This window comes from Eublepharis macularius, chromosome 2, assembly GCF_028583425.1.
Source record: "Eublepharis macularius isolate TG4126 chromosome 2, MPM_Emac_v1.0, whole genome shotgun sequence".
Lineage (NCBI taxonomy): Eukaryota > Metazoa > Chordata > Lepidosauria > Squamata > Eublepharidae > Eublepharis > Eublepharis macularius.
The window spans coordinates 14,935,000-14,962,467 of NC_072791.1; the positions used below are offsets into that span (position 1 = coordinate 14,935,000).

At 39.5% G+C, this 27,468-nt stretch overlaps 1 protein-coding gene across 9 annotated transcripts in view; it reads right to left on the reverse strand.

Annotated features, from left to right (window-relative positions):
- The window catches only part of PPP2R5E (protein phosphatase 2 regulatory subunit B'epsilon), a 109,447-nt gene that overhangs the window by 53,448 nt on the left and 28,531 nt on the right, over positions 1-27,468 (reverse strand). For 8 of the 9 annotated variants that reach the window (XM_054970278.1, XM_054970275.1, XM_054970274.1 and 5 more), the window contains one exon: positions 60-256. In XM_054970278.1, coding sequence (XP_054826253.1) covers positions 60-256 — 197 coding nt within the window. Of the gene's footprint in view, positions 1-59; positions 257-23,064; positions 23,146-27,468 lie in introns of those variants that run through there. The other variant, XM_054970281.1, reaches the window with a different exon arrangement.

Here is a 27,468-nt window from a genome sequence, read left to right on the forward strand (position 1 = left end):
ATCATAACTAGATGGCTCTAATTGAATTTTAAATGTTCCCAATAAAAAAGAAAACTCACCATTCTAACTACTTCAGGGTAAGTCTGCTCTGTCAAACAGCCTCTGCTTATTGTAATGTAATCCACAAGTTCATTAAGAGTTGAACGCTTGTATTCTTTCATTTTAAGATCAGAAAGCGTGTCCATGAAGTCAAAAATGACACAGCACTGCTGGAGTTTCTTTAAGAACAATTCAGGTTGCTCTGAAGATGGAACGTCTGCAAGAAAAGAAGAGAAAGGCATGTGAAAGTTCAGCAACATTCTTCTATGAAACAAACTAAGTTTAAAGAGCACTGCCAAAAGATAAAAGAATTTACTAATTGTCCATAAAACGACTACCAAACCAACGGTTGGGCTTTTCATAGGAACTACCAGGTTGGATTTGGATACTATCACCACTCTGTTCATCAACTGTTATTAAATTAATATCAAAAGGCTGTTGCAGATCTAGGTCATGTGGTTTTTGTGGTGCCCAAGATTCGCAGCAGGAGGTGAAAGATATCTCAGGAATATTTTATTACAATATCCAGGGAGGTTGGACCAGAACAAACTTGTGATACTGTTGTTTGATAGAAATAAATAGGTAACATTACAAACAGCAAAGTTCTAAAGATTCAGTCAAAATCCTCTGTTGTTAGTTTGACTGATAGTTAGCAGTTAACTTATACTGGGTTCCAATGTGTCATTTTAGGAATAGTAAGCAAGCTATTGTTAATTCTGTATTTTATATTTTTTTGTCACCAAGACACATGATTTTTAAACATTTATTATGTAGTTTGTTTTAATCAATATTTTTTGTGTTTTAATTTGTATTGTGATTATTGGCCTGTTTGTTTTCTTCTAATGCTAAGACTTTGAGCCAATGCAATAAAGTTGGATTGAATTAAATCAATTGTTTCCACAAGTAAGTAACCTTAGTTCTAAGATCGATAACTCCTACTTCACTAATCAGAACAGCAGAATGTTTGACACCCTATATGGTATGCAACACGGCTCAAATAATAAAACAAAAGCAGTGTTTTTAAATTAACATTCTTATTGCAACCTCAGACTGCAGCAAAACTCTTAGACCCACGTTCCAAAGGAAGAAATGCTGGTGATAATCGTATCGCTACTGTGACTGGATTACTAAGCAAACACCACCCTTAGGACACTGTTGAGCATGCACCATTGAAAGATGTAGTACACAGCACATGGTCAAGTATGCCAAACATAATGCTCCTGCCCCATGGTGGGCAAGACTTTTGTAGATCACTGCCTCAGACTCGCTCTGTTTACTCGCTCTGTATTTCTTGCCCATGGTGGGCAAGACTTTTGTAGATCACTGCCTCAGACTCGCGCTGTTTACTCGCTCTGTATTTCTGTTCCTTACCCAGAGATGTTTGTTTGGTTGTCTCTAAAACATGGACTGCAGTGAACTCTTCTTTCTGTGAGCAGAAGGGTTATTTCCCCTCACATGAGGAGGAGTGATTTCAGCCAATTCCCCCTTTCCTGCTACTGACCCTCCCCATGCTGCACCCATACCGTTCCAAGGGTCTCAGAAACAGCTTCACGGAAACACAAGCGACTAGGGCATGGAGGGGAAAATCAGAAAAGATTCATTCACATTACTGTTCTCATACATTCACATAATGCACACATTTGTACTCAAAGATGCGCAAAGCTATTGTAGTTATTGCATTTTATGGAATCAGTTACTTGGCAATGAAATACCTTCACGTGGAGGTAAGTCTGAAATCTGCAGCAGTCCCATAAATCTCCTCAAACATTTGACAGTTTTTATTTATTCACAGCGGAAGGTTAGTTACTCTACTGCACATTCTCAAAAGATGTATAAAATGTATATGTAAATGTAAAATGATTCTCAAGTACCCCAGGGGCTAATGCTAATAGCCTACTCACAGGAAGCATCACTGATCTTTATTTAAATAGAAGACATCGAGCAAAGGAAAAGAACTGCTCCCCTTTCCTGAAGTTTGATTAAAAACAGTAGATTTATTCACACTGTTTAAACAGTATCATGAACCAAAAAAATCCTACTTTAAAGGAATTCTTCTTTTTAAGTATGTTAACTTAAATCTATACCAATATTGCTGTTTTAAACTATGAAAGAAGGCTACATCACTCTGCTTTGACCAAAGCATATTTCTTCATATTTCATTGTTAAATACTTCATATTTAACAATGGTACATTGTATCACTAAAGTAACTTTGTGTTTGGCCTCCAGTTTTCACTTTCCAGCAAAAACTCTTGATTGCCAAATCTTTCTTTTAACTGAAATTTTAAAATATATAGGAGTTTCTGGGCAAATCATATTTTCCACTGAGCACTGTGTAATTATTCCAAATCTGAGGCTTAGAAAGTTCCTTTATAAATCCGACAAAGTTTGAATAAAATCTAATGGGTTTTCACGTCCTTCAGTATTTGCATATTAATTGCAAGACACCATCAATCTAAGCTAGTTTATTGGAGACTAGGCACTGCCCCTACTCACTCTGTTTGCCAACTCCGGCTTGCAGTATTATTTTCCAGTGTCTCTGCCCTCCAAAAGCTCCACCAGCTAACCCTAGAAGTGGCGTTTGGCCCTATTTTTCTCCTATAATAAGTATCTTCTATACATTTTGTTTGATAAAAAAATTATTCTGCAAAAGAAATCAAATAGAACCCCTGAATTTAAGAACAGGCAGTATTTGCATTAATTATAATATGGAAACAAGTATTATGTATTTGTTTATCGAACATATGTATCTAATATATTAATTTATATAACAATTATATTAATCCATTTTACATCTACATGTATATGATAAAGAATCATAATAACAGTTAAATTACAAATATTAATTATCAAATTAATTGTGGAAATTAAAGAGCAAATTATTAACTTACGATAGTACGGCTTTGTTACATACCACGATAATTATCCTATCATGACAAGCTACAATAAATAGTTTTCCTTATGTCTCCTACTCTTAAGCATCCTACATAAGGTTGCCTGTCACGGGCAATTCTTATTAATGATTTGTTGATGAAAAATTTAGTCCAACAGGAAATGGAAGCCTCTTAAATAAAATAGAAAAGTCTGGTTTGAAACAAATACTTCCTGGCCTGCTATTACTGTTCTTCATTAATCATGCAAACAGCTTAGTTTCTAGGTGTTAAAATGGCCCTTGGACATAACCACATTGGATTCATGTAACCATCTGCTCCATTTGGAAATACCGTGTTCTGTACATTTACCAAATTTTCTACAATATTCCCAAAGTTTTCCACAGGTGTATATATCCTTCTCTATCAGATGTTGGACAGCAACTGATACATTTAATAGTAGTTTGGATACAGAATGTGCAGCTGTGCCTCCAGCCAGAAGAGTTTATTTTTATTTATGTCATTTATAGTCCACTGAGACTCAAGGTGGGTTACATAGTGTGAGATTAGTACAGTCAGTATCAAGGACATTTCCATAAACAATGCCATAGGGTAAATAAATACGAGTTTACAAAGACATAGCATTGTACCAATACACCACACCAACAGCCACACCAACAGCAATCATCCTTTATTGGAGAACTTTAACCAAAAGTAGATTTGAAAATAGTTATTAAAGGTTTAGTAATGCATATGAAAAATATGCTTCCTTCCCTTTTTATTAAAAACAACACCACTAATTGCTTCAAAAATGTTCTGGTCCAATATTAAGTTTGGCTCACTTTCTTACATGAATTCTCCAAGTTGTTCAGTATCATATGAAATCTCCATTGTAAATTCATTTGACAAGTACATAATTATCAATCTTTGAGGTTCAGGAAGACCGAATGCTTTCAAATGAGAGCTACTCTTGGTTTGAATGCAATCAATCTTTATAAGTGCACTATTAAAAATTGCATCATTACATGTCATTTCTTTATCTGGATTTTATATTTTGGCATGATTCAAATTATCTTCTGAGGCATGCTCCTTATTATACATCCTAGAGATAAGGATCTGAAATGGCAAACACTTGTACCATAGTAACAAAAGTGATTTCATAACATTTTAGGTGACCGCAGAACTGTTGCTTTCTCTAACGTTAGTCCAATATTATCCTCAAGAAACTTGTCTGAAGGTTTCTTTTGTAAAAGAGGGGATAGAATCCAACCTCCCTGTCCGTGCTGCTTCCACTTTCCTGGCTTCTAGCTTGTAAACAGTCAATTTCACTTCAAATAGCAAAGAGATGCTGTGGAGATAATCTGGCCAGATGTTCTGATATCCTTCATTTGGGCCACTGCAGCTCCAATGATCATCCAGAGGCTGGTGGCCAATTTTGAGATTCCTAGCTTTATTATTCTGATGAGTTAGGCCCACCACAGACAAAGACAAGCACATCCTCTTATTGTTATAGATTTACTCTATAAGAGATACCCAGCCCTAAATTAATTATATAAGCCTCATCTTGATTATCATGCAGATCAGTTTTAACAACAGCAGCAATGTTATGTTACCCTTGCCACTAAAACCAGTCTGGGATCTGACAATTCCCAGCACCTCCACACACACACACCTCTATGCCTGTCTCATCAGCAGTTCTCCTGAGCCCCAAAAGGCCACATGCTGTCAAAAGAGAACAGAAGGGACCCAGAACCTCTGCCATACACACTACGCCCCTATGTAACGGCCTTTCCACTGCTCTGCTGCGCTGTTGCAAAACGACAACCATAAGCAAAATGGAGAAGGATTATACAGCCATATTTGTAAATGGGTTGGCCTATCACAGTAACTACCAAAGTTTTCTTCCCACAAATGTGCTTGAAGATTAGTTGTGCCAGTCTCAAAACCCTGCTGTTTCAACATTAGAGTCAGTGTCAAGATTCAGTTTTGCATGCCTCCTCCAAAACAAAGGTGGCAAGATCACAGCTGACCACTTCAGGAATCTCACCCCCACAAGGGCAATACCTTCCGGGAAAGCACCACAGTGCCACTGGTGCCTGAACAAGTTTGAAAAGAACAGCCTTCTACAGACAACAATGAGAATGAAATTGACCAGAGGAGTTAGCGGTGTTAGTCTGTAGTAGCAAAATCAAAAAGAGTCCAGTAGCACCTTTAAGACTAACCAATTTTATTGTAGCATAAGCTTTCGAGAATCAAGTTCTCTTCGTCAGATGCATGATACAAACCTAGACTGAAAAACACACAAAGAAACAACAAAAAATTAATAAAGGATAATGTTCACAGGTGACAGTTAAGGAGAACATGCTCACAGCTGCTATGCACGATATCGTGATGCCCCTGTACAGACCTATGACACAGCCTTGGTTGGGGCACGGGGTACACTCTGGGCTGCCATATTTTAAAAAAAGATGTTGCAGACACAGAGAAAGTGCAGAAGAGGGCAATCAAGATGATTAGGTGAACGAAATACCTTTCCTTTGAGGAAGGGTCAGAACCTGGGGCTTTTCAGTTTAGAAAAATAACAACTGGGGAAGGTAAGATAATACAGATGTATAAAATGATACATGGGGCAGAGAGATTGGATAGAGAAAACTTTACTCCCTCTCCCATAATACTAGAACACAGGGACACCTAATGAAGTTATGGGAAATAGATTCCAGACAAACAAATTAAGATACTTTTTTTATTCAACGAGTAATTAAATTGTGGAATTCACTGGCAGTAGCTGTAGTGATGGCCACAAGCATGAATGGCTTTAAAGGGAGATTATAAAGCTTTATGGATGAGAGGTCTACCAGTGGCTACTAGCTATGGTGACTAACTGGCAGGGCCGGATCTATGAGGGGAGCGGGGTCACCTGCCCCCAGCACCGACGAAGAGGGGGCGCCGGGCACGGCTGCCGTCCAGGAGCGCGCACTGCAGAGCTGGCGCCGGCAGCGCTGGCAGCTGAGAAGGAGGGCTGGGAGGCCACCCACATGCCACCCTGGCCACCTGATGTGCTCGGCCGGGAGCACGTGCTGGCGGCAGCAACACAGGATAACTAAGCAGGTGGCCTCCCAGCCCTCCCACTCAGTTGCCCCTTGCTGCCACCACCACCAGCATGCCAATGGGGCAGCTGGCTCGTAGCGGCACGCCCTGCTTGATGATGTCAGATGTAGTGATGTCATTGCACAGTCCTGGTGCATGCACCTGCTTCGCATGCGTACTTGAAAGCTCAGGGGGGCAGCTACAGCACTGCTAACTGCAACATTCACAGCGACCAGTGCTAGGATGCTGGGGCAGGAGACGAACTTGGACTCAATGCCCCTTTGGCTGGCTCTCCAAGAAAAATGGTAGGCTATTGTGCAAAACAAGTATTGGTGAACTAGATGGGCCACTGGTGTGAACCAGCAGGTTTCATGTTATGAGCACAGTAAGATTAAAAAAAGCTGAACCTGAAAGAAATTTAGGCACAAATTCTTTGATTACATTTATAGAATGTTATGAAGCTGCTTCTGGCTAAAAACAGAACCCAAAATTGATGGGTGGCAGGAACCACAAAGAAAGAAATAGATCAGAAACTGAAAGCATCCGAAGTACATCACCTCTTGTTCAACATCCAGCATACCTTCACAGGGCTGCCGGGGGGAGGGAGCACCCAACAACTGCTTGTCTACTGCTGAACCAAGAAAATTCTCCTCTTGAAAACCCTGGCCCTTGGCTGCTATGGCTTCTGAAAGTTCAAGGTCAAAATATATTTCACTTGGACATGTACAAAGATTCTGTTTGGTGTAATGGGAGATTCTGGGGTCTCTTCAGGTGAATGTAACATAACTTACAGGGTTCTCAATGGGATCAGAGAAGATTTAGGTTTCCATGGAAAAAGCTGGGATCTCTATCAGTGCTGTCTACAGGTTTCAGATCGAGGGTGTCAAATATGTAAGCAGAAGAAAACAGCCCCAGTTCAATCTGACATGCTAACATGTTCTCATACAACACAAACCTAAAACTGTTTAACATAATAGTAACATACACACACACACACACACACACACACCCCACCCTTTAAGACCACTTAACACCCACTCAGAGCGGTTTACAAAGTGTGTTATTATCCCCATGACAATCACCCTGGGGGGGGAGGGGCTGAGAGAGTCTCAAGAAGCTGTGACTGACCCAAGATCATCCAGCTGGCTTCGAGCAGAAAAGCGGGGAATTAAACCAGGTTCTCCAGATTACAGTTCCGCCGCTCTTAACCACTACACCAAACCACTACACTGCTCTCCCAGAATACTGAAGCGGCTTCCCTATGAAATGAAACAGTCGAACTGCTTCATTTCAACTGTTGTGGAGGAGAAGGGTCATGGTCCAATAATAAAGCATTTGCTTTGCCTGCAGAAGGTCCCAGATTCAACCCCAGTTAAAAGGATCAGGTAGCAGGTAATGTCAAAGATCTCTGCCAGAAACCCTGAAGAACCATTGCCAGTTTGAGCAGGCATTACTGACTTTGAAGAAACAACAGTCTGATTCAGTATAAAGCAGGTTCATGTGTCCACCTGTGAGGGGGCTTAGTACTCAACCTCTGCTTCTGGGTTACCAGCGATGAACATCCTTTCAAAGGGACAATTCTTATTTCGAAATAAAAACTTTTTTTTTGCTCTTAACATGAAATGTCTCTCACTGTTAAACAAGACATGCTATTAACTTTTTAACTTCTAGCCTCTTTCCAACAAAGCAAGGGAAGCTACTCTATGGAAAAGGGGGTGCCTAGCTTAAGGAGGAAGAAAGTGGGAGAAAGACATGACAGAAATACCTGCAATTGTGTTTCCTCATTTTTTTTAAAGTTTAGGGATTATAAACCTAGTAAAGGAAACACCATAAACGGTTGACCTGCCATGTGACTTCCTTGCTCTTTTTCCACCCAACTGTCTACAAATCTCTTGGAGCAACTCTAATCCCTTTTTTCTTTCAGTCAGTAAAGCATACACACAAAGTGGTTGGCATTATTCTACTTCTAAAGCTGATCTCCCCTAACACGCCACTACTTTCATAGTCTTCCAAGTAGGGAAGCATGCAAAAAGTTTATTTCAAGTTCAACTACACAGAAATTTGCTGAATTTTTTGTTACCTCCAACCCCCCCCCCCCGCCCACACACAGTTTTATTATATATTTTGATGCCTATCTCCTCATTGGCATCGGATTCAGGCACACTACTTTCTCAGTATGTAACCAAGGTTTTGATACTGGGCTTGAAACTATAGCAACACTTCCCCTGCTTCAGCTCCTTCAAGAACTACTTGTGTAGTGGCTGGTCTTTTATCTTCTTCCTCCTCTCTGGTAAACCAACAGGGCATTCAAAGGTTGCTTTAAATATAATTTACACCCAAGCATGGAAAACGAGGTTCATTTATGAAACAATTTAATGGCATTTGCCCAGCAAGGTCGCTTTTTTCCCTTCTAAATATAACACCCTTACCACACCAGTGGCATGAGATCGTGCCTTATGCATAATCTGACACTTTAACAACATTCTTATCATGAGCTCCATAAATATCTGGAAATAAACATTTATTTTCAAATATCTGGGGATGGGAATGCTGAAGAAATAGGTCACAGAACAAAGAAAAGTTTTGTTCTTGTTCATCATTTGTTTCTCCAAACTACTACATCAGTTTTGGGGGAACAAGGTACTAGAGTACAGACTGAAAGACACCCTCTTATTTTGACTAGTGGTGGAAAATAAAGTGTTCTATCAGTCAAAGTGAATAGGGGGGAAACAGTCTTATACACAGTGTATCTAGTATATTTTGACTTTGACCTTGCCCTTCCTCTACAGAGTTCAGGGTAGTGTACAAAGTTCTACTTTTCTTTTTTAATCCTCACAATAATCCTGAGAGGTAGATGTGACTGAGAAAGAGCAACTTGCCCAAGCTAGATGGAGGAGGAGGGTTGAGCCCAGATATCTAAGAATTTTTTTTCCAGGGATTCTCACCTAGAAGATTTTACAAAAAGACTTTTTTGAATTACAATAATCTCTCATCTGACAAAGAGCTGCGGTTCTCGAAAGCTTATGCTACAATAAAGTTGCTTAAAGGTGCTACTGGACTTTTTACTATTTTGCAACTACAGACTAACACAGCTATCTCCTCTGGATCAATAACCTTCCAGACAGCTCACAACTTAACCGGCTCTGAACATCAACGATCAACAACCTCACCTGAATAAGAATATTTCCCTGTCACAGACCTTGGGGGGAAGGCCTCTCTTCTCCTTGGAAAAGAGTAGTAGCACTTATAAGACTAACAAAATTTGTGGTAGTGTATGAGCTTTCGTAAGTCACAGCTCACTTCTTCAGATTTTCCTCCAACTTACATAAAACCGCTTCTCACCAACATTGGTCCACTCAATGGAGATACAAGCCTAAGAATCAAATCTTACAAACAGACCAAGAAGCCAACCTTTCCCCCTACACACTTAGGTTACAGGACCTAATAACATCAGCTACACCAACCTTGGGATCATCCATATGCATGTCATCCAAGTTGACATATGGCATCACATGCCAACAATGTCCCATCTATGTTGGAAAAGCACGTCCGATCCTATACAAGAGAATCAATGAAAACTTCTGACTTAAGAAATTATAGCATTCAGAAACTGGTGGAGGAATATTTTAATCTTCCTAGCATACTACTGCGGATCTGAAAGTAACTGTTCTACCAAAAAAAAAACACCAACCCTTCAAAGGGCATACAGGACGCAAAAGAGCTGAATGAGAACTCATCAGGAAATCCAGCAACTTCAGTTATCCTGGCTTAAAGTGAGACTTGGCCTTCTTTATTTCCTATAATTTATAACAGTTCAAACAGGACTCGTTTTTAGAAACTTTAACTGGCTATTGTATCCTATTATAAGCCTTGAATGATGTCAATTTTCTTATGTTTATGACTCTTTCTTAATTAGTAGTTGTTTATCCTACATCTCTACACTGAAGTATCTAAAGAAGGGAGCTCTGACTCTCAAAAGCTTACACCCTGTTGGTCTGTAAGGTGCCACTGGACTCAAATCCTGCTGTTCTACTGGAGACCAACACAGCTACTCGCCTAGAACCATTACACTTTTGTTTGTCTGCACCCCACAACAGAAGAGGCTGGAATCTCTGACTCTCTCTCGTCATCATCCATTATGGCTTATTGTCTCTATATTGGTAACTTAATCATTTTAGCTGCAAGCTTCCTCAAGAACAATGTGGCAGCACAAATATTTCCTAAATAAAGCTGTAAACGCCTAAATTCCATTCCAGGCCCTTACACATTGAAGCACACTTGAGAGATTTATGATAGGATTCACACTAAGCCTCTCTCTGCCCCCAACTCCTCCCCTTCTTCTGTAATTTGCCCCATATGCTTTCCTCTTCATAGCATCTGAAGAAGTGAGCACTGACTCACAAAAGCTCATGTTGGAATGCATGTTGTTGGCTTTTAAGTTGCCACTAGTCTAGACCTGTTTTATTTTCCAAAAACCTACTTTGACATTGTAACTAGTTCACCACACTAACACATTCTAGGTTATTCATGCTGGCAAATCTAGGTTACAGGCAGTCTGCAATTTCATGACAGTAGAGAAACTGATACTCGTATGGAAATTGCATCTAGAGAAATTAACAAACCCTCTGAGCAGCAATCTCCCTGGCTCTATAGAGAGGGGAAATTGACAAAGCCTTCTGATCTCTTTTAAAACTCAGCTTCCCGGCTAACATTGCAACTCCCTTCACATGCTCCTCCTCGTGTAATTCGTCTCTTGTAGCTTGGCTCTTATTCTGTTATTCAGTGTAATGAAGTAGGATAAACAAGTACTGAGATTTTACCAAGAATTGTTTGCATCGTTTCAAACTTACTTCTGCGTCTATTATAAGGGCTTGAAGAGTGAAAGTTTCCTTTTCTCTTTGCCTCTTAAGGGATCTGTCAGTTTCATCTCCAGGTCTAAGAGGTGAAGAGGAAATAAACCTTCTGAGCCATCTCTCTGGCTCTGTAGAGAGAGGAAATTGACAAAGCCTTCAGATCTCTTTTAAAACTCAGCTTCCCGGCTAACATTGCAACTCCCTTCACATGCTCCTCCTCGTTTAATTTGTCTCTTAATAGCTTAACTCATAGTTACTTAGAAGAGCAAATTTTCTTCAATTTCCATATTTAAGCCTACCAAGAAAATTCCACTTCCTTCAGCACAGAATTTTTAATTAACTTGGAACAGTTTTCTGATTTTAAAGCAGCATACACAGACACCGATACACTTGTAAATACATTGGCTCTCAGAAGAAAAATCCCTACCTCTAACTGAAAACAATGAGGCACACTGCTTTTAGTGCATGTTGAAGGCCTTGCTCTCCAATATAAAAGGTTCAAATTTTTAAAAGAAAAAAAAAACACTAACACAACTGAAAGCCTCCTGCATTCCTTCATCATCTTTACACTTCAAGCAACATTCCAGTAGGTTCAACTTCAGTCGTGACCTCAGACATTCTGTATCATCGAATCAAGCTAAGCCATTTTCATGTATTCAATTTTCTGCACAAATAATTCTTTTTTTCACACAGATATTATAATTGCATCTGCACAGAAGTCCAAAAGAAAGCCTCAAGGGGCGCAAGCACATTACTGAGAGCACCATATGTAACCTGAAGACAGAAAGAAATTTCAGGAACTCTGACCTGAGCTATTTTGTCTTGTCTTCAAGTTTTCAGTATGAGACAAGAGAGCGACAAGGAAAAGATGTAGAGACTCTGATGCAAATTCAGCTCTTTAAATATGTGATTGTATCCTACCAACACAAACCTTGCAAGCTCCATGAGGAAGGGAAGGGTTGATTTCACCCAATTCACTGTCCTTACTCCAGAACTCTGAGCAGTGTGGCTTTGTTGTCCATATAGGTATGTGTCACAACCAGCAGAATCAGCTTTTCAGGGGTCAAAAACGGCTGCTGTGGGAAGGGGAACAGCAATTTTTGCAATCCATATGATGCAGTATAAAAATTCCAGATGGAATCAAATGTTATTCATGTTTTGTTTAGGGCAGTAGTTCCAAGCCTCTAAGTCATGAGACACCCCTACCAGGGGGCAGAGGACACGGAATTATTGCAATGGGTTCATGAATCCATCCAGCGTGGGTAAGTTTCCACTTTTCCCCACCTGTGCCTCTCCCTGGGCTTGCCTCCATGGTGGCCACTGCCCCCGCCCCCATTCTGTGTCAGGCTGGTTGAGCCAGCCAGCTCACTGCAGTACTGTCACACCTCTCCAACTGGGCCCACCTGCTCCAGGCCAGAGGGCAGAAGGCAGCGGGCACAGGGCCATCCTCACCTACAGTCCCCAAGTATTCACTGCCCCAGTTAGGGCTGCTTGCCTCCTTGAGAGCAAACAGCTCCCTGTGAGAGGTTTAGGTGGGCTCGTGTCACCTAGTCCCTATCTCTGGCAACAGCTGGAAATGCCCACACCTTGTACAGAGGGCCCCGAGTTGCAGCCCTGTAAGGATCAGCTGTTCACCCAGGAACTTCCTTGTGGGCCTCGCATGTGACTTCCCCAGTCCCTCCGAAATTTCTACCAGCATGGAAAGGCCCAGAGCTGCATCAGGCAGCCGCCAGGGGCCAGGAACTTCACTGGACATGGTGTCTCCCTTTCAACCACCTCAGGGTATCGAAGTAAGTGTGGGGGAGGATGGTGCCCCCCCCCAGACAGTTCACATGTCTGAAGTGACCTCTGAGTCAAGAAAGCTTATGCTGGATGTTAGGGGAGATTTTTTAATAGTACTCTGCTTCCAATTTATAAGTCCCCTACTACCACTAACCCATATATATTTCAAGACACCAAACACAGTGATTACAGAGGAAACTTGGGTTTATTGAATAAGCCCAGATATATTCTCCATTAGGAGGAGACATGCGTAAAGACCAGTAGCATTGGAGGGCCTTATACACCCTTCAGTACTGATTGTTTACAGAATAATTGCTATTTGTTTACAGTATAAGAGATCAGAGGTTAGGATGAAACCCTGTCAAAATGAAGCAGAATGATGCATTTTCCCAGAGAACATGACATCTGACAAGTTTGAATGATAAATGAATTATACAAACATTTGAGAAGCTAGAGCCATGTATCTGATATTTTGGTTGTTGTGGGTTTTCCAGGCTGTATTGCTGTGGTCTTGGCATTGTAGTTCCTGACGTTTCGCCAGCAGCTGTGGCTGACATCCTCAGAGGTGTAGCACCAAAAGACAGAAATCTCTCAGTGTCACAATGTGGAAAAGATGTTGGCAGGTCATTTGTATCTACTCAGGAGGGGTGGGGTTGAGCTGAGTCATTTCCCCCCACTGTCTTTGGGCCCATCTTGTATACTTGTTTATAGATTTCTGAGTGCTGGTAGCTAGAATATATGCTCAGAATAAGATTTTATAAAATGGGGCCTAAACATTCCCTAACACTGGAATAAATTTTGTTACCCAAGTAGTTAAGGTGTCACTGGACTTTATTTTGCCACCCAGATTAGTCATCACTCCAATATCAGCTGTGGAAAAGATCTGCTTCTCAATATATGTGTCCAGAGATCTGACAGCAAGATTCGAGCCCACGTAGTGTTTTAAATCTACAAAATCTACAAGATTTGGGGGCATAAGCTTTAAAAAAGTCAAAACGCCTTTGTCAGGTATCTGAAGAAGGGAGCTCTGACTCTTGAAAGCTTCTACCCAGAAATTCTTGTTGGTCTTTAAGGTGCTACTGGATCTGAATCTTGCCATTCTACTGTAGACCAACATGGCTACCCACCTGAAACAGAGACCTGACAGCATATTTTGGAAATGAGCTTCCCCTTGTTCCAGCAGTTGAAGATTTTTGTTTCTTCTGGCAATCCAGTGATCTCTCCTTCCTGCCCTAGGTTTTAATTCTTATTTTATCAGGGTTTTGTGTGTATTTTAGCACTGGTTTTAATTGTTCTAATGGTGTATTTTTTGGTTGTTTTAATGATTTTTAAGACATGTTATTACATATGTTTTAAATCTGTTAGCTATTTTGGTGGCCCTGATGAGGTCATAAATAAAATCAATAAAATAAACCCAAGTGCCATTGCTAAGACTGGGGCCAGAGGTGAAGCAGTCAAACGTAACTGAGAATTCTCTCCACAAGTAACATTTTCTATTGCACCTTAATCATTATTTGTGTTAGATTCTTATAGCTGTGAGCTTCTTTGGGGGCCCATTTACCACTGAAAACCAGAATTAAAATCAAAATAAGCATCCATCAATTATTCTGTCAAGGATTGCAAGCTCATTGTGTTTCCAAGTGAATTTGCAAAGTACAAACTAACTGCTGTTTTTAAAACTTTTGTTACACCTTTCTCACTGAGACTCAGGGCAGACTACAATGAGTACACTAAATATAATCAACATTAGGACATCCAAAAAACAGTGGAACAGGATTAGGACTGCAGAAATCTAACCATTAGCAAAAGGGTCATTCTAGGCAGCTATACCTGTAACTCCAAATTGTACAAACATATGAATCTTATACTGTGCCTAGTCATTGGTCGGTAATGTCTACCTCTCTGAAAGGGGCAAAGCAGCACCAGCCATCTCATTAAATGACTCAGTATAATAAATAAGCAAACATACCGTCCGTAGAATAAATTATAGGTCCTGCAAGTATTACTATTTTTCAAATTCATGTAAATGCTGTTGTGATTAATAAAATACAAATTCATTTAAAAGCATTACTGAATGCATAGTTGCTTTTTGTCATTAAGTGTTTTCTCATCAACAGATACTAATAGTACAACTACTATCATGTAAGAAGTCTGCAAAAATCTTGGACGTTAAAAGCGGTCCACATACTCAGAAAGGTTGGAAACACCAGCTTAGGGAAATGAAAGAATGTAATCAAGCAACAATATAGAAACAATATAACAAACCCATGCATAATCACAAATCATTAGAAACCTAGGCAATGTCTTCCGGGTGGAATCCTACAGCAAACAGAGCAACAACTTGTACAAGGATGGAAGATGACAGCTTCTGCCCGGATCATGAACACTAGAGGAGAAACTAAGGATTAACAAAAAGCAGGCACATATTTTCCTACATACTGAGTGCAAAGACAAGCACTATTGTTCCATCCTGAACCAGTTTTAAAATGTCTAATTCAAGTCATTCCTAAAACATTCGTGTTAGTCTGCTGCAGCAAAAATAAAATTAATCTTATGCACCTTAAAGACTAACAGGTTTTAGTCTACCACCATAAAATTTTAAGCCAACTAGAGCCCATTCCATCAGGGAAAAATTGTAAAGATAAGGGGTCAAAAGGGTCATGAAATGCAATGGAGTATAAGATAAGATGCAATTGTGAAATTCAATTGTAATTAAAAAATATAGATACTACTCACGATCGCAGTAATTGACATTAACATGATTTCCCTAGCTTTGCTGAGCTACTTAACACCCTCAATTATAGAGGAATTCCAGGCCTTATTGTTCCTGGTAGATAGAATAAATCAAGAAGACTGATGCCAATACAGCAGTTTCATGCTGAAGTCTCCTTTTGGGGTTGTTTTGTTGGAGACTGGTGATAAAACGTTCTCCCACTGATTTCTGAAAATTGTTGTTTTCATATCAGATTTGTGTCTATGTATTCTTTTGCATAGGGCTGACCTGTCTGTCCTATGTAAAGGACCACTGCTGAGATATGGCAGGACATATCACATTGAAGGACGAGCGAACAAAGGAGATTATATAAACCATGTTACTAGGTTCTGCAATAATATCATCTGAGAAGGTATGGAGAAAGAATTATCATCTGGGTTTGTCGTTACCTAGATTTGTATTTCTGTTAGGTGAACCACTGTTGTGAATAAAAGGCTATTTTAAGTTGGAAGGCTTTTTGAAAGCAAGGAAAACCCTACCACTCAAGACTTGAGGGAGAAAAATATCGTTGCTCAGCTTAAAGAAATGTCAATCTGGATGACATCAGCATATTAAAAACACTTGATTCCAAATCTTTGGAGTCGGTGGGCATACATACTGAAAAGCAATAGGAGACACAACAAAACCTTCTGGTACTCAACATTCCATACCTCACAAAACTTCAATTTATATTCTTTGGTAGCTGTATAACCTAGACACTAGCTACAGAATTGCAATTCAGTAATGTGGAACCACAATAGTAAAACTTAAAATATAAGAACATTTCTGCAAAGTGTGCACTTGTTATTTAAAAATACTTAAACTACATTCCCACAAAATGTTACTATTTCCTTTTAAATAAGCTTTATTATGATATTTTAAAAATTACATCCTTCTGAATTTCTTCAGACAGTATATATTTCATTTAATAAGTTCTTGCTTACCTAAAATTATCTATAAGCAGTTCCATTGTATGGAAATCTGAAAAATCTATGACGTAACACAAACTGCTCAACTGCTAGAAGTTCTCTGGATCTCTCCATAATTAACTAAATTTACTCAGACCAGACGTCAACATGTTAACCCTGTCCTTTTATAATTCAAGGCCTCACTTGCCTAGGAGGCCACAACTACAATTATAATTGAGAAATATGACAGAAGAAACCAGTGAACAGAATGAATATGCTGGCACGCATCCTACCACTCCACTAAGCAGAATTTGAAGCCTTTCTCCAGCCTAAGGAATCTTCCTCCAATTTACGTGGCTCTTCCTCCAACGGAAGAGTCACTTAAGTTAGAGGAAGGCTCCTTAGGATGGAGGAAGTCCCTCTAGCCTAAGGTAGGGTCAACATGCCATTTCTTCTTCAATATTTAATGTCTGCCTATAGTCATACCGAGTTAAAACTTTGGGATGTGCATCTGATTAAGTGTCTTCTCGTCCATAAAACTTAAGTCAGAATGAAAACATGTTAGTTTTTAAGGAGCCACAAGACTCCTGTTTATTGTGGGGGGGATTCAGCTATACTGTTCAATTATGACATCTGATGAAGTAGAATCTTGCCATAAAAAGCTGCTTGCTAGTAAAGACAACAACTGATAAAACAGTGAAATGGCCCCATTTCTAATACGTTTCCGTCTAGTAGGAAGCTGAAACTTCTCTGTACACAAATGCATATATATGGCTTGCTAACTTCTGCAAGGGAGAAGTCATTTTTGAAACGGTACACAGGTTTTAGAAGTTTGTTAAAGTACATGCTAGAGCGTTATATTAAGCATGAGAATTATTTCAAACCAATGCTTTTAGAAATCAGAGGATAATTCCACAGCAATCGCAATTAATTTATTTTAGAAATACCAACCTCACCTGCATGACAACTACGCGAGACAAGATGTGGTACTCCAAAGTGAGAGTGCGACAACAGACTGTGTGCATATCATGAGAAACTATGCCTCTCTCTGAGCACTTCCAATTCTCTTGAAAAGTATTATTTCCAGCCTTGGTTCTAGAGATATTTATTCTGGAAGTTATTTCAAAATATGGTTTTTTTCCTATATCTGTCTAATACTGGTTGAGAGAGTAGACTGTTCCTAAAGCAAAATAATAAAAACTCTTATTTAATTTTATTTAACGCATTGTTGATGGTTTCTATTTTTCATTCTTATTTTTCCCTGTTTTCCAAACTGCCCAAAAAATAATATATGCTTATCTTATAAGATATAAATGTAATTTATGTTTATAAATGTAATATATAAGCCCATAAGACAATTGTATATACGCACAATTGTATAACGCACACTAAGTTCTATAAAACATATTTGGTTCTTAAAAGTTGCAAAATAAAAAAACTTACTTATAATTGATACACTTTGGGCAGCTACATACATAAGCTTTGCGCCTGCGCAGAGTATGGTTCAAAACCTTTTAGGACTAGGACCAGAGAATTCACTTGCAGCCTCTCCTTTGAGCGGAAAAATTCCACTAAGACATATGCCTCAAGAGATGGGAGAAAGCTCTCAAATAAGTTCTCCTACACTACTGCAGACCAGAATGTGTAAAAACTTCTGCAGAATGGAAGGAGGATGAGTGCACTGATGACCAAAGAACAAGGGTTCTATGTAAGCAAAAATATAGGATACTCTGCTGCATATGACAGTATAGAGTACATCGGTTAGGAACATACATTGGCAGGACCATGAGTCACACAAAACCCTGCTGCCTGCAGAGGTGTCAATACTTTGTATGAGGTTGCAAGATGTATGAGTTTGCAAGATCTACAACGGTGCACTCAACTGTTCCAAAATGGGTATAAAGGATAATGGATTCTGCCACCCCTTTCTGACCTGATAACTTGCTATTGCATTCTTTCAGCTTTCTACTCAGATCTATTTTATTCTACTTTTTCTCCAAGAATTGCAATGAGGTATACACTTTACTCTTCTTCTCCCTTTTAACCTCACAATAACCTTGTGAGGTTATGTTAAGAGTGTATCACTGTCCCAATGTCACCAAACAGGGAACTTCATGATTAAATGAAGATTAGAACCTAGTTCAAATCTCAGCAGTACAAGTCTCTCAGATGGCAGCGTGTGTGATGCCTCATGCTCCTGAGGTTCCAAAGTATAAGGGCCTCATCACAAGATGTGTCAAGATCCTGATAGAGAATTTCATGGCAAGGTTGCCCATAGCTTTTAAAAAGAATTGTAGAAATTCTCCTAACACCTCATCAATAGCCAGAAGTTCAAGCGAATGAGTGTGGTACTAGACCTCCTGTTGTCTGTAAGCATCACAAATCCTGAGAATACCATAATGTGCTCCTCATTTCCACGGAGATGTATCTGTCTTGATATGTGTGGATCCAGGGGGGGAAATGGGACACTCCGAAGAAGATTTGGAGGGGAATTCTTCTCCTACTGAAAAATTTGGAGCTTCTCACATGAAGCCTGCAGTAAACTGGATTCGCTGTCTTTGGTGGGTTGTAAAGACTATATCCTGAGGGAAGCACAGACTTGATATAAATCCAGAATTGTTCCTATAAACATCTGAGTCAGGAACAGGAAGGATATTTTGGTACTGAGGAAGAAGCCAAGATTTTTCAGTAGTAAAAAGGTGGCAGTGAGACTGCTATGAAGCTGTCAAGCCAATGTTGCCAACCTGTCTATGTATGAGAAGATGCTGATGCAAGGAGGTGACGGTAAAGCAATGACTACACTCGGCAAAGATCTTTGATGTGACAGAGAGGCTGAAGGGCAGGACCTTGTACTGAAAGAAGTGAGACTTCGCTGTGGATCAGAGCTACTTCCAACGTGGAACACAGGCGGAGGCACAGAAATATGCATCTTTCAAATCCAGGGTTAAATACGGATCCATTGCCATATGGTGAAAGGTACTGTTGCTTAGCTCAGCGGACTGCCTTGTTTTGGTTCACTCTTACCTACAAGCTCTCAGTTCAGACATGATCCTCCTCCCTTCATGAACTGCCTACCAATTGACAGTTTCCTTGGCACTAAAGTCTGAGAAACAGTGTTGGTATCTCAGTTGGAAACCAGTAAACAGAGCTGAAATCAAATGTAATGCTATAATAATCGAATCTGTAGCTAGCAAGCCCTGCTCCCACAATGAGACAGCAGACTTTGTTGTGCTTATTTGGTGAACTTCTAACAATGGGAGTGCAACTCTATCTTCTGCTCCTTTCCTAGGCAGCCTGTTCACACTTACCCCATTTGTTACTTATTCACATGATGAATAAAGTCCACTGAACCCTAGGTACACAGACCAGAAAACACACAATCGATCCTTAGAGGGGGGGAAATACCACCAGGCATCTATTAAAATTAAAGGAAGGGAAACAGGTAAAAAGAGAGGAAAACTAGATTAAAAACTGTCTGATAGTCTACCTACTTCCATACATGGACCTTTCCTTCTTCATGTTCTGCCACCATTTAAAATATGTAAGATTCAGCCTTTTCAACAGTGTTGCCAAGACTGTGAAACTCCCTTTCAAGAGAAGTTTACCTCAGTTTCTCTGTACGGGCATTCAGGCAACAAGTAAAAGGAAGTGTTTCTATTTTTAAAAAAAAACACTGATGGCTAGACAAACTTTGGGATATCTTTCTCATTCTTTGCTTGTTTTCCTTTGGGAATATCTTTTTTGACTTATTTATAATTGAAACCATTGGTCACCTTGGAATATAATGAAAAGGTAGAATATAAATATTTTAATAAACTCAGAGCATGCTCCCTATGGTGCACTTGACCATACAGGGTCTCAGGCAGAGGTCTTTCGCATCACCTACTACCAGGTGCCTCTTACTAGAGATGCTGGGGACTGAAACTGGGACCTTCTGCATGCAAAGCAGATGCTATTCCACTGAACTACAACTCCTCCATCTAAAACTTTTAACAGACTTGATGTGGCAAGATTATAGCCTACTCCTGTTCTCCGGATTAAAGCATTTACCATCCTGATATGTCCTGTCCTGCAGCATACTCCAGCCACTCTAGCCAAAGTCTCTATCTTCACACTTATCACCATACGTAACTTCTCTGTCGAGATGCCAAAATGAAAATTAAAAATACTACTCGTGTGTAAGTATTTTGCTTTCAGTTCCTAAAAAATATGGTATTAAATATCTCTGTTTACCGTTTCAAATCTCTGAAGTCAAGAATCAGCCCTATGGATGATGTGGTTGATGTACATAGTATTTACAGCTTATGGTACAGGGAGTAATACGGCTAAATCACATTTGATTTCTGTAAAAATTTCCAGTCCTGTGGATCATATATTTATAACTGAGCCCACTAGAGAGAAAATAATCCTGCATGAAATGGATAGAAACTCAAACCGCAAAGCACTCTAACCACACCTTGATTATTGGAAGCATCTTAAAAGAAACGTTTTATGATGGAGCATACAACATCTGGCAAGGAGTTGCTTATTCCACACAAACCAGACATAACTTGACACACAAAAGAAGACTATGAAGCGAAGCAACTAACGTCATCAATTTGTGCTGCAAAAGACAGGGCGGAGAGCTAGTCAAAGGTTATTCTGCTGTAACAACATCCATTAATTTTCCTTCCCACAAGGAACAGATATCGATATGTATATATGTTTGCAAGAAGACAACAAGAAAGTCACCGTCTACCAAGAGTTTTAAAAAGTATTCTTCTATTAGAAGGTTCCAAGGAAATATTTTAGAGAGGATTTCTGATTTCATTAATTAGATTAATGACTTCCTCGTCTCTTGCATGTGCATACACACGCCCTTAAGTTAGCAATGACTGGAATGTAGATTTCCCGTCTGGCCCACAGCTTCCTTCCTCCATGGCACATTAGCTTGCCAATGGCCCTTCCAGCGGTTTAAGCAAAGATTCACTACTCCATAGAAGCAGTACTGGAACAACTGGATTTAGAATGGACTTAAGAATTTTCCATTGACCTTCAAAATTACATACCACTCGATGTAAATTAAGTCCCATTATGGTTGATTGCAGGCCGGAATTTTTTTTAAATGCTAAATCCACCAGGGGGCTTAGAAAGTTTGTTTTGGTGTGGAGGAAGTAAAATGTTTTTTGTTAAGTTAACCTAACTGGGTTGGTGCTTTTAAAAAATCTGAACTGGCATCTGAAAGTGTGTTTCTGGAAGAATCCCGTGCACCACAGAAATTCTATGAACGAGGTCCAAAGAACAGGTGAAAGGTTTCAAGTACCCGAAAGGGCTCTGGGCGTGTGTCCCTGAAGCAGAAGCTCCCATGCCACACAGAAAACGTCTTCTGTAATTGAAGCAAGGTTCCAAAAGTTGTATGGGAAGGAGCACTAATGAGGAGCACACAGACCTACGGGACTCAGTTTGCGGAATAAAATATTGTCCTTTAATTCTTAACCAAAAGCTTCCACTTCTGTATTGAAGAACTTGAAGATGCTAAATGGCTGGCAGTCAACGGATGATTAAAAAGGCCAAGGTCCATGAGAACCAGACACTACCGCCAGGATCCAACTTCCAAGCAACCATGCACCATGTTCTAAAGTGGCACTTGGACTTTCCAAGCACCCTCTTTGGGGGGGAATCAGCAACTGCCCTAAATCCAATAGAAAATGCTTTATGATCTCACAATACAGATAGACTCAAATTGCCCCCTTGAAAAATTCACAGTCTTTAAATTTCTCAGTGTTTCATTCTTATCACATTCCACCTCATCCCTCCACTGTGTACACATTTGGAAGCGGTAAATAGACTACTAATATGCAATCATAACTCAGCAATGACTAATATAAAAATCACTTGTTTGTCATCCTGTTTGTGTAACTAGTCTTCATTTGACCAATCATTAAACCTGAAATGGTTTCTGCTTTGTAATGACATGCTGCCTTGACCTCCTCATCCACTTCACTTCGAATGCTTGTTAATCACACAGTGCCAAGTGTGTGCCTGAAGTTTTACTAAAAGACAGTTCAAATCTGAATTTGGGAACCTTTGGGAATCTAGTACTCCAGTACCCCGGAGTACTCCCATGGAGGAATTTGGAAAAACCTTGCCCCATCTACAACAAGGCTTTTCTTCTTCCACTGGGCAGAGAACCATTTGCTTTAAAAGTTCTGTGTGCCGTACTTGTTTTTCTTCTCTCAGACAAATCAGGACAACACAACTGGCAACTAAAAAGAGGTATGGCTGGGAGCTACAATACCTTTGGTTGAGATAAATGTGTTCTTTCAGTTTGGGAGGTTGGGATTATGCATTAGTATTTGTTTTCAGTGTTTCTTGTGGCTTTGAACAATTCAGAATACATGAAAATCAAAATTAACTTTCTTTATTTCTTATCCTTTCTTTTTGCCTAGTTCTGCCCACCTTTTAATGCACTTTACATTCAAATTCTTACAGATAAAACTCTCCCCTGTCTGGAAACACTGTTACCTAATTCAATAACAAATTGGAAAACCCATACATTAACACATTTAAAACAACTGCCTATTAATTTTGTGACAGTAAAAAGTTATCAAAACTCTTCATAAACAAATCCAAGTTTGTCAGTTTTTAGCAAATGTTTTAGCCTGCCCCCTTTTCCAAATGAATGAATTCTAATAAACATGCTTACATCAATAGGCAGATTCAGGATGCCTTTTAATTAGCCTTACACTACTGATAGGTACCACAGCACAAAAACAGTTATCACATTTCTAATTACCTGTTGAGAATTCTTTACACAGCTAGCGACAGTAGAGAAAGCCGGCATGGCTTCATACAGGTGACCACCACACACCTGTTAAATTACTGTTCCAAGTTGAATCTTCAGAACATAAAATATGCCAAATATCCATCCTTGTCAGCACTGCCCATCTATAACTCTCAGGAGTGCAACCTAGAATTCTGTTCTAAGGTCGACATTTCTGCATATTAAGAAAATGGGCGGTGCTAAAACAAGCAACTGTGTAATGGAAGATGACAAGGCACAAATAAAATTAGCATATATGTATCAAGCACTGGTGCTGGGTAGCCAATAACAAAGCCATAAAGGCGTTTTAAAATCAAGTCTTCATTTTAAAATTAGTTTCAAAAGAATTTTTCCCCACCATGCAGACACACAGAATGAATATGTTTAGACACTCCTTAACCAACACATGGAGCTGCTTTTTTAAAAAAGATCAAATGAAAATGCCTTTTTGCAAACATTTTAGGCTTGGCAGTTTTTAAATTGTGCTCACAGTAAGAATCCTGTTTACAACTTTCTCTTATTTCTGCTATAAGTAGCCATCAAATCTAAAACTTCATACAGCATTTCAATTATTTTTGTAAAATTTCTCAAAGCTCGTTCACATGATTTACCTAATTGAAAATAACTCCAGATTTGAATTCATAGCTGAGTTACACTGAGAAGTGAAATTAAAAGAAAAGCCCTAAACCTATCAGAGGATCCAAGTCTGACCATGTATCTTATTGTGAAACTGTGTATTAAAACACTGTCGCTTAGAGCATCAGTCAAAAAAATCTCAGAGTGCAAAACATCTTTTGCTCTTTATTGGATCCACATTTCTACACATCCAATTTGCAGGGATCCCCATACAACGCTGCAAAGTATAACATATGGCTGGAACCTTTAATTATGTTTAATGGGTAGATCAACCAATGTGTTAGCTGATTAATTAAAGAGGAGCAATTTTTAATCAATAAGAATGAGAGGAAAGATTAGAATAAAAATAAATTTCCATGTTATAGCAAGACAATATCATCAGCTTCTCTTCTAACAATGAGTGACAGCTTTAATATATGAAATTGTAAAGTATTCTTACTCTACCTTCAATAATCCAAAGAATATCTTTATGGAGGTTTAAAAGCACGCAGATTTATTTTAAAGCGATCAATCAAACGAGTAAAAGGCACGTCATTAAATCAACCAAAAAGTTTTCAGGCAGTTTACAGTTGAGCAAAAAGAGCACTTGCCTTCACAAAGATCCAGAGGAATCATGAGGAATCCCAAGGGGGTTATGTTTGTTATTTTTTTATTCCTAGATGCAAGTCCTCTCCAGCTTAAACAAAGGAATTAATGCTTCTACGCCAGGATGGACATGAAGGAGAAAGTATTTCATCTCTTCTTGAGAAGAAAAACTGATAACGCATATGCATGCATATATATTTAGCCAATAAGTTAAATATTATGAGGTAGAATCCACAGATGATATCAATATAATGAGAACTGATAATTATGAATAATTACTCTGTACTGGTGCGTCTGAAAACATTCCAGAAATACTAATGGTGCAATTAGCTCTGTGTGATGAGCAGGTTCATATGGTATAAAACCCAGCATTATAACAATTGAGAAGGGAAGGGAAAACCAGTGAGCAGCTAAAATAGGTGTGAAGAGACAGAGCTCTACTTCCGTTCTCTCTCAAAATTGCTGCAGCCTTCATTTCACTAAGACAGAAGCCAAGCTCCCTCTACTTTGGCTGGCTGCCACAGAACACTCCCATAATCCTCCAAACAAACTAAGATGGGCAGGGCCTAGCCCTGGCAACTATTGATATGGTCAAGGACTATACTCTGTAACAGGGACTGGGGGAAAGACTTCCGGGTCACAGGGCAATGACTACTCATCGTGATACCTGAGCACCAGCTTCTCTTTCCCTAAAAATCAAGCAGATGATTAAACGGTTTTTATTTCAGCTTTCCCATTCTTCCAATTCCTGTGCGCAGTCAGGAAAGAAGAAAGACATGACAAGGGCAAGAAACATATTCCTGTTATTTTCTGCATTTATATCCCTACTGTAGCCAACTCCTGACTGCTGGAATTTCCTAGCTCCTCCCTTGTCTCTTTTCAGTAAAAGACCAAATGTTCTATAGGTATGAAATATTTAAACATGTTATAAACTACAAAACTACTACAACACTACCATTTAATAACATTCAGTATATGTAGGAGCAGCAGCAGTACAGCTTGCATGAAGTGATCTTGAGAAGAAAGGTAAAGTATATTTGTTATAGTCTGTGAAACGTAAAAATATTTCACATTTGTCCAACTTTCCCAAGAGACCCTTATAGCTCGATGTCGCGACATTCACAGCTTTTCTATTTTGAAAGCATTTGGTCAGACCTCATATAACTTCAAGTTGTGCTGTTTTATAGCACAGAATGACAGTTTTGTTTTATCAGTTTGTAACCTGCTTTGTGCTTCTGGTCTAGAAAAAAGTGGACAATACTAAACCATGTACAGAAATATAATCTAACAAACAGATGTTTACAACAGATGGTTTGTAACTTAACTTAGGGCTACCCACTCCATTATTTATTGCCCACTGTTTCTAAAGCCTAGAGCCAAGAAAGACTATAGATACATAAAACACAGTAAAATAATAAAGGATTCATAAAGTATTACTTAAAACATCATAGCTTTATCATCTGATGGATATTATTTCCTTAAACTGCTGGCCCACAGTTTTTTTTTTTTAAATGACTCATTCACAGCTATGGAGATCGATGTCATCAATATGCAGATGACACCCAACTCTGTATCTCACTATCCAGGTCCCCACATACAGTAGATCACTGCCTGACAGCCATAGTGAAATGGCTGAAAAATAACAAATTAAAAGTGAACCCAGACAAGACTGAAGTGATGCTTGTTGGGAAGGCAGAGATCTTGAAATACATTGTACTCTCCATTTTCGATGGAGCTTGTTTGACCCTTGCAGACTCAGTTAAGAGCCTAGGGGTTATACTGGATCCAGCACTGCTACTAGAAAAACAAGTTAAGGCAGCTGCAAAAAATGCTTTCTACAATCTCACTCTAGCCTGGAAGATGGCTTCTTATTTCGACACAGCCGACCTGGTCACCCGGATCCATGCTATGGTAACATCAAAACTTGACTATGGTAATGCACTATACATTGGTCTCCCATCTAAGTTAACTAGGAGGCTCCAATTAGTGCAAAATGTTGCAGCTCAACTATTAGCAGGAGTGAGCAGGAGTATCACTCCCATCCTACAGTCACTCCATTGGCTACCTATCAGTTACCGTGCTCAGTTCAAGGTACTGGTTATTACATACAAAGCTCTTTACAGCCTTGGCCCGACATACCTGCGGGACTGCTTCCCTCCCTATGTCCCTCCACAGCAGCTTCGCTCATCTGAACATGGTCTCTTGCAGGTGCCAGCCTGTACATGGATGAAATCAACAGCAGCCCGTACATGGGCTTTCTCTGTGGTGGCCCCTACTCTATGGAACAGCCTGCCTGAGGAGGTCAGGAGAGCCCCCACACTCCTGGCTTTCTGCAAACAATGCAAAACCGAATGATTCAAAAAGGCTTTTTTCTCAGATAGGAGGGTGGTACTGTAGGGAGGGGGTCTCAGATGTTTCACTAAAGAGTTAGGAACCATAGACTTCACCATTATGTTGCCTTACATATTATCTGTTGCTTTAAATATGTACTCCTGTATGCTACCTGTGCTAGAATTGATTATGTTCTGTTTCAGCAATTCTTCAACCCTGTATTGGATCCTTGCTAATGCTATGTCTTTGTAAACTTGTATTCATTTACCCTATGACATTGTTTAAGGAAATATTCACTGTATGGAAATGCCTGCTCTTGTCCTTGCTACTGATTGTACTAATCACACACTATGTAATTCACCTTGAGTCTCAGTGAGAAAGGCGGACTATAAATAAATAAATAAAATAAATAAAAACCAAGTTTGCCACAACATAATGTATAGTGGCCCTTAACTGAAGTACAGAAGAGCTCAAAGCAGCATACATAACCCTCCCTTCCCTGTCTTTATCCTTATGACAACTTTGTGAGGTAAATTAAGCTCAAAGAGTACATCACCCAGTGTGTGCCATGGCAAAATGGGATCTGAACGCAGATCTCCCAGGTCCTAGGCTTGACACTCTCATCACTCCCTTGTTCAGGCACCAACAGAATTTTAAAACAGTGGTCCGCAAACCACATTTGACATGAGAAGGCAATCCTCTAGTTTCTCTCATGCAATAAAGTGCATTCATGCCCCTAAATGACATTTCAGACTACACTCCCCATGTTCCTGCTCTCTTCTAATAATGACATTCTGTACATTAGAGAAAAGGACTGGTATGATG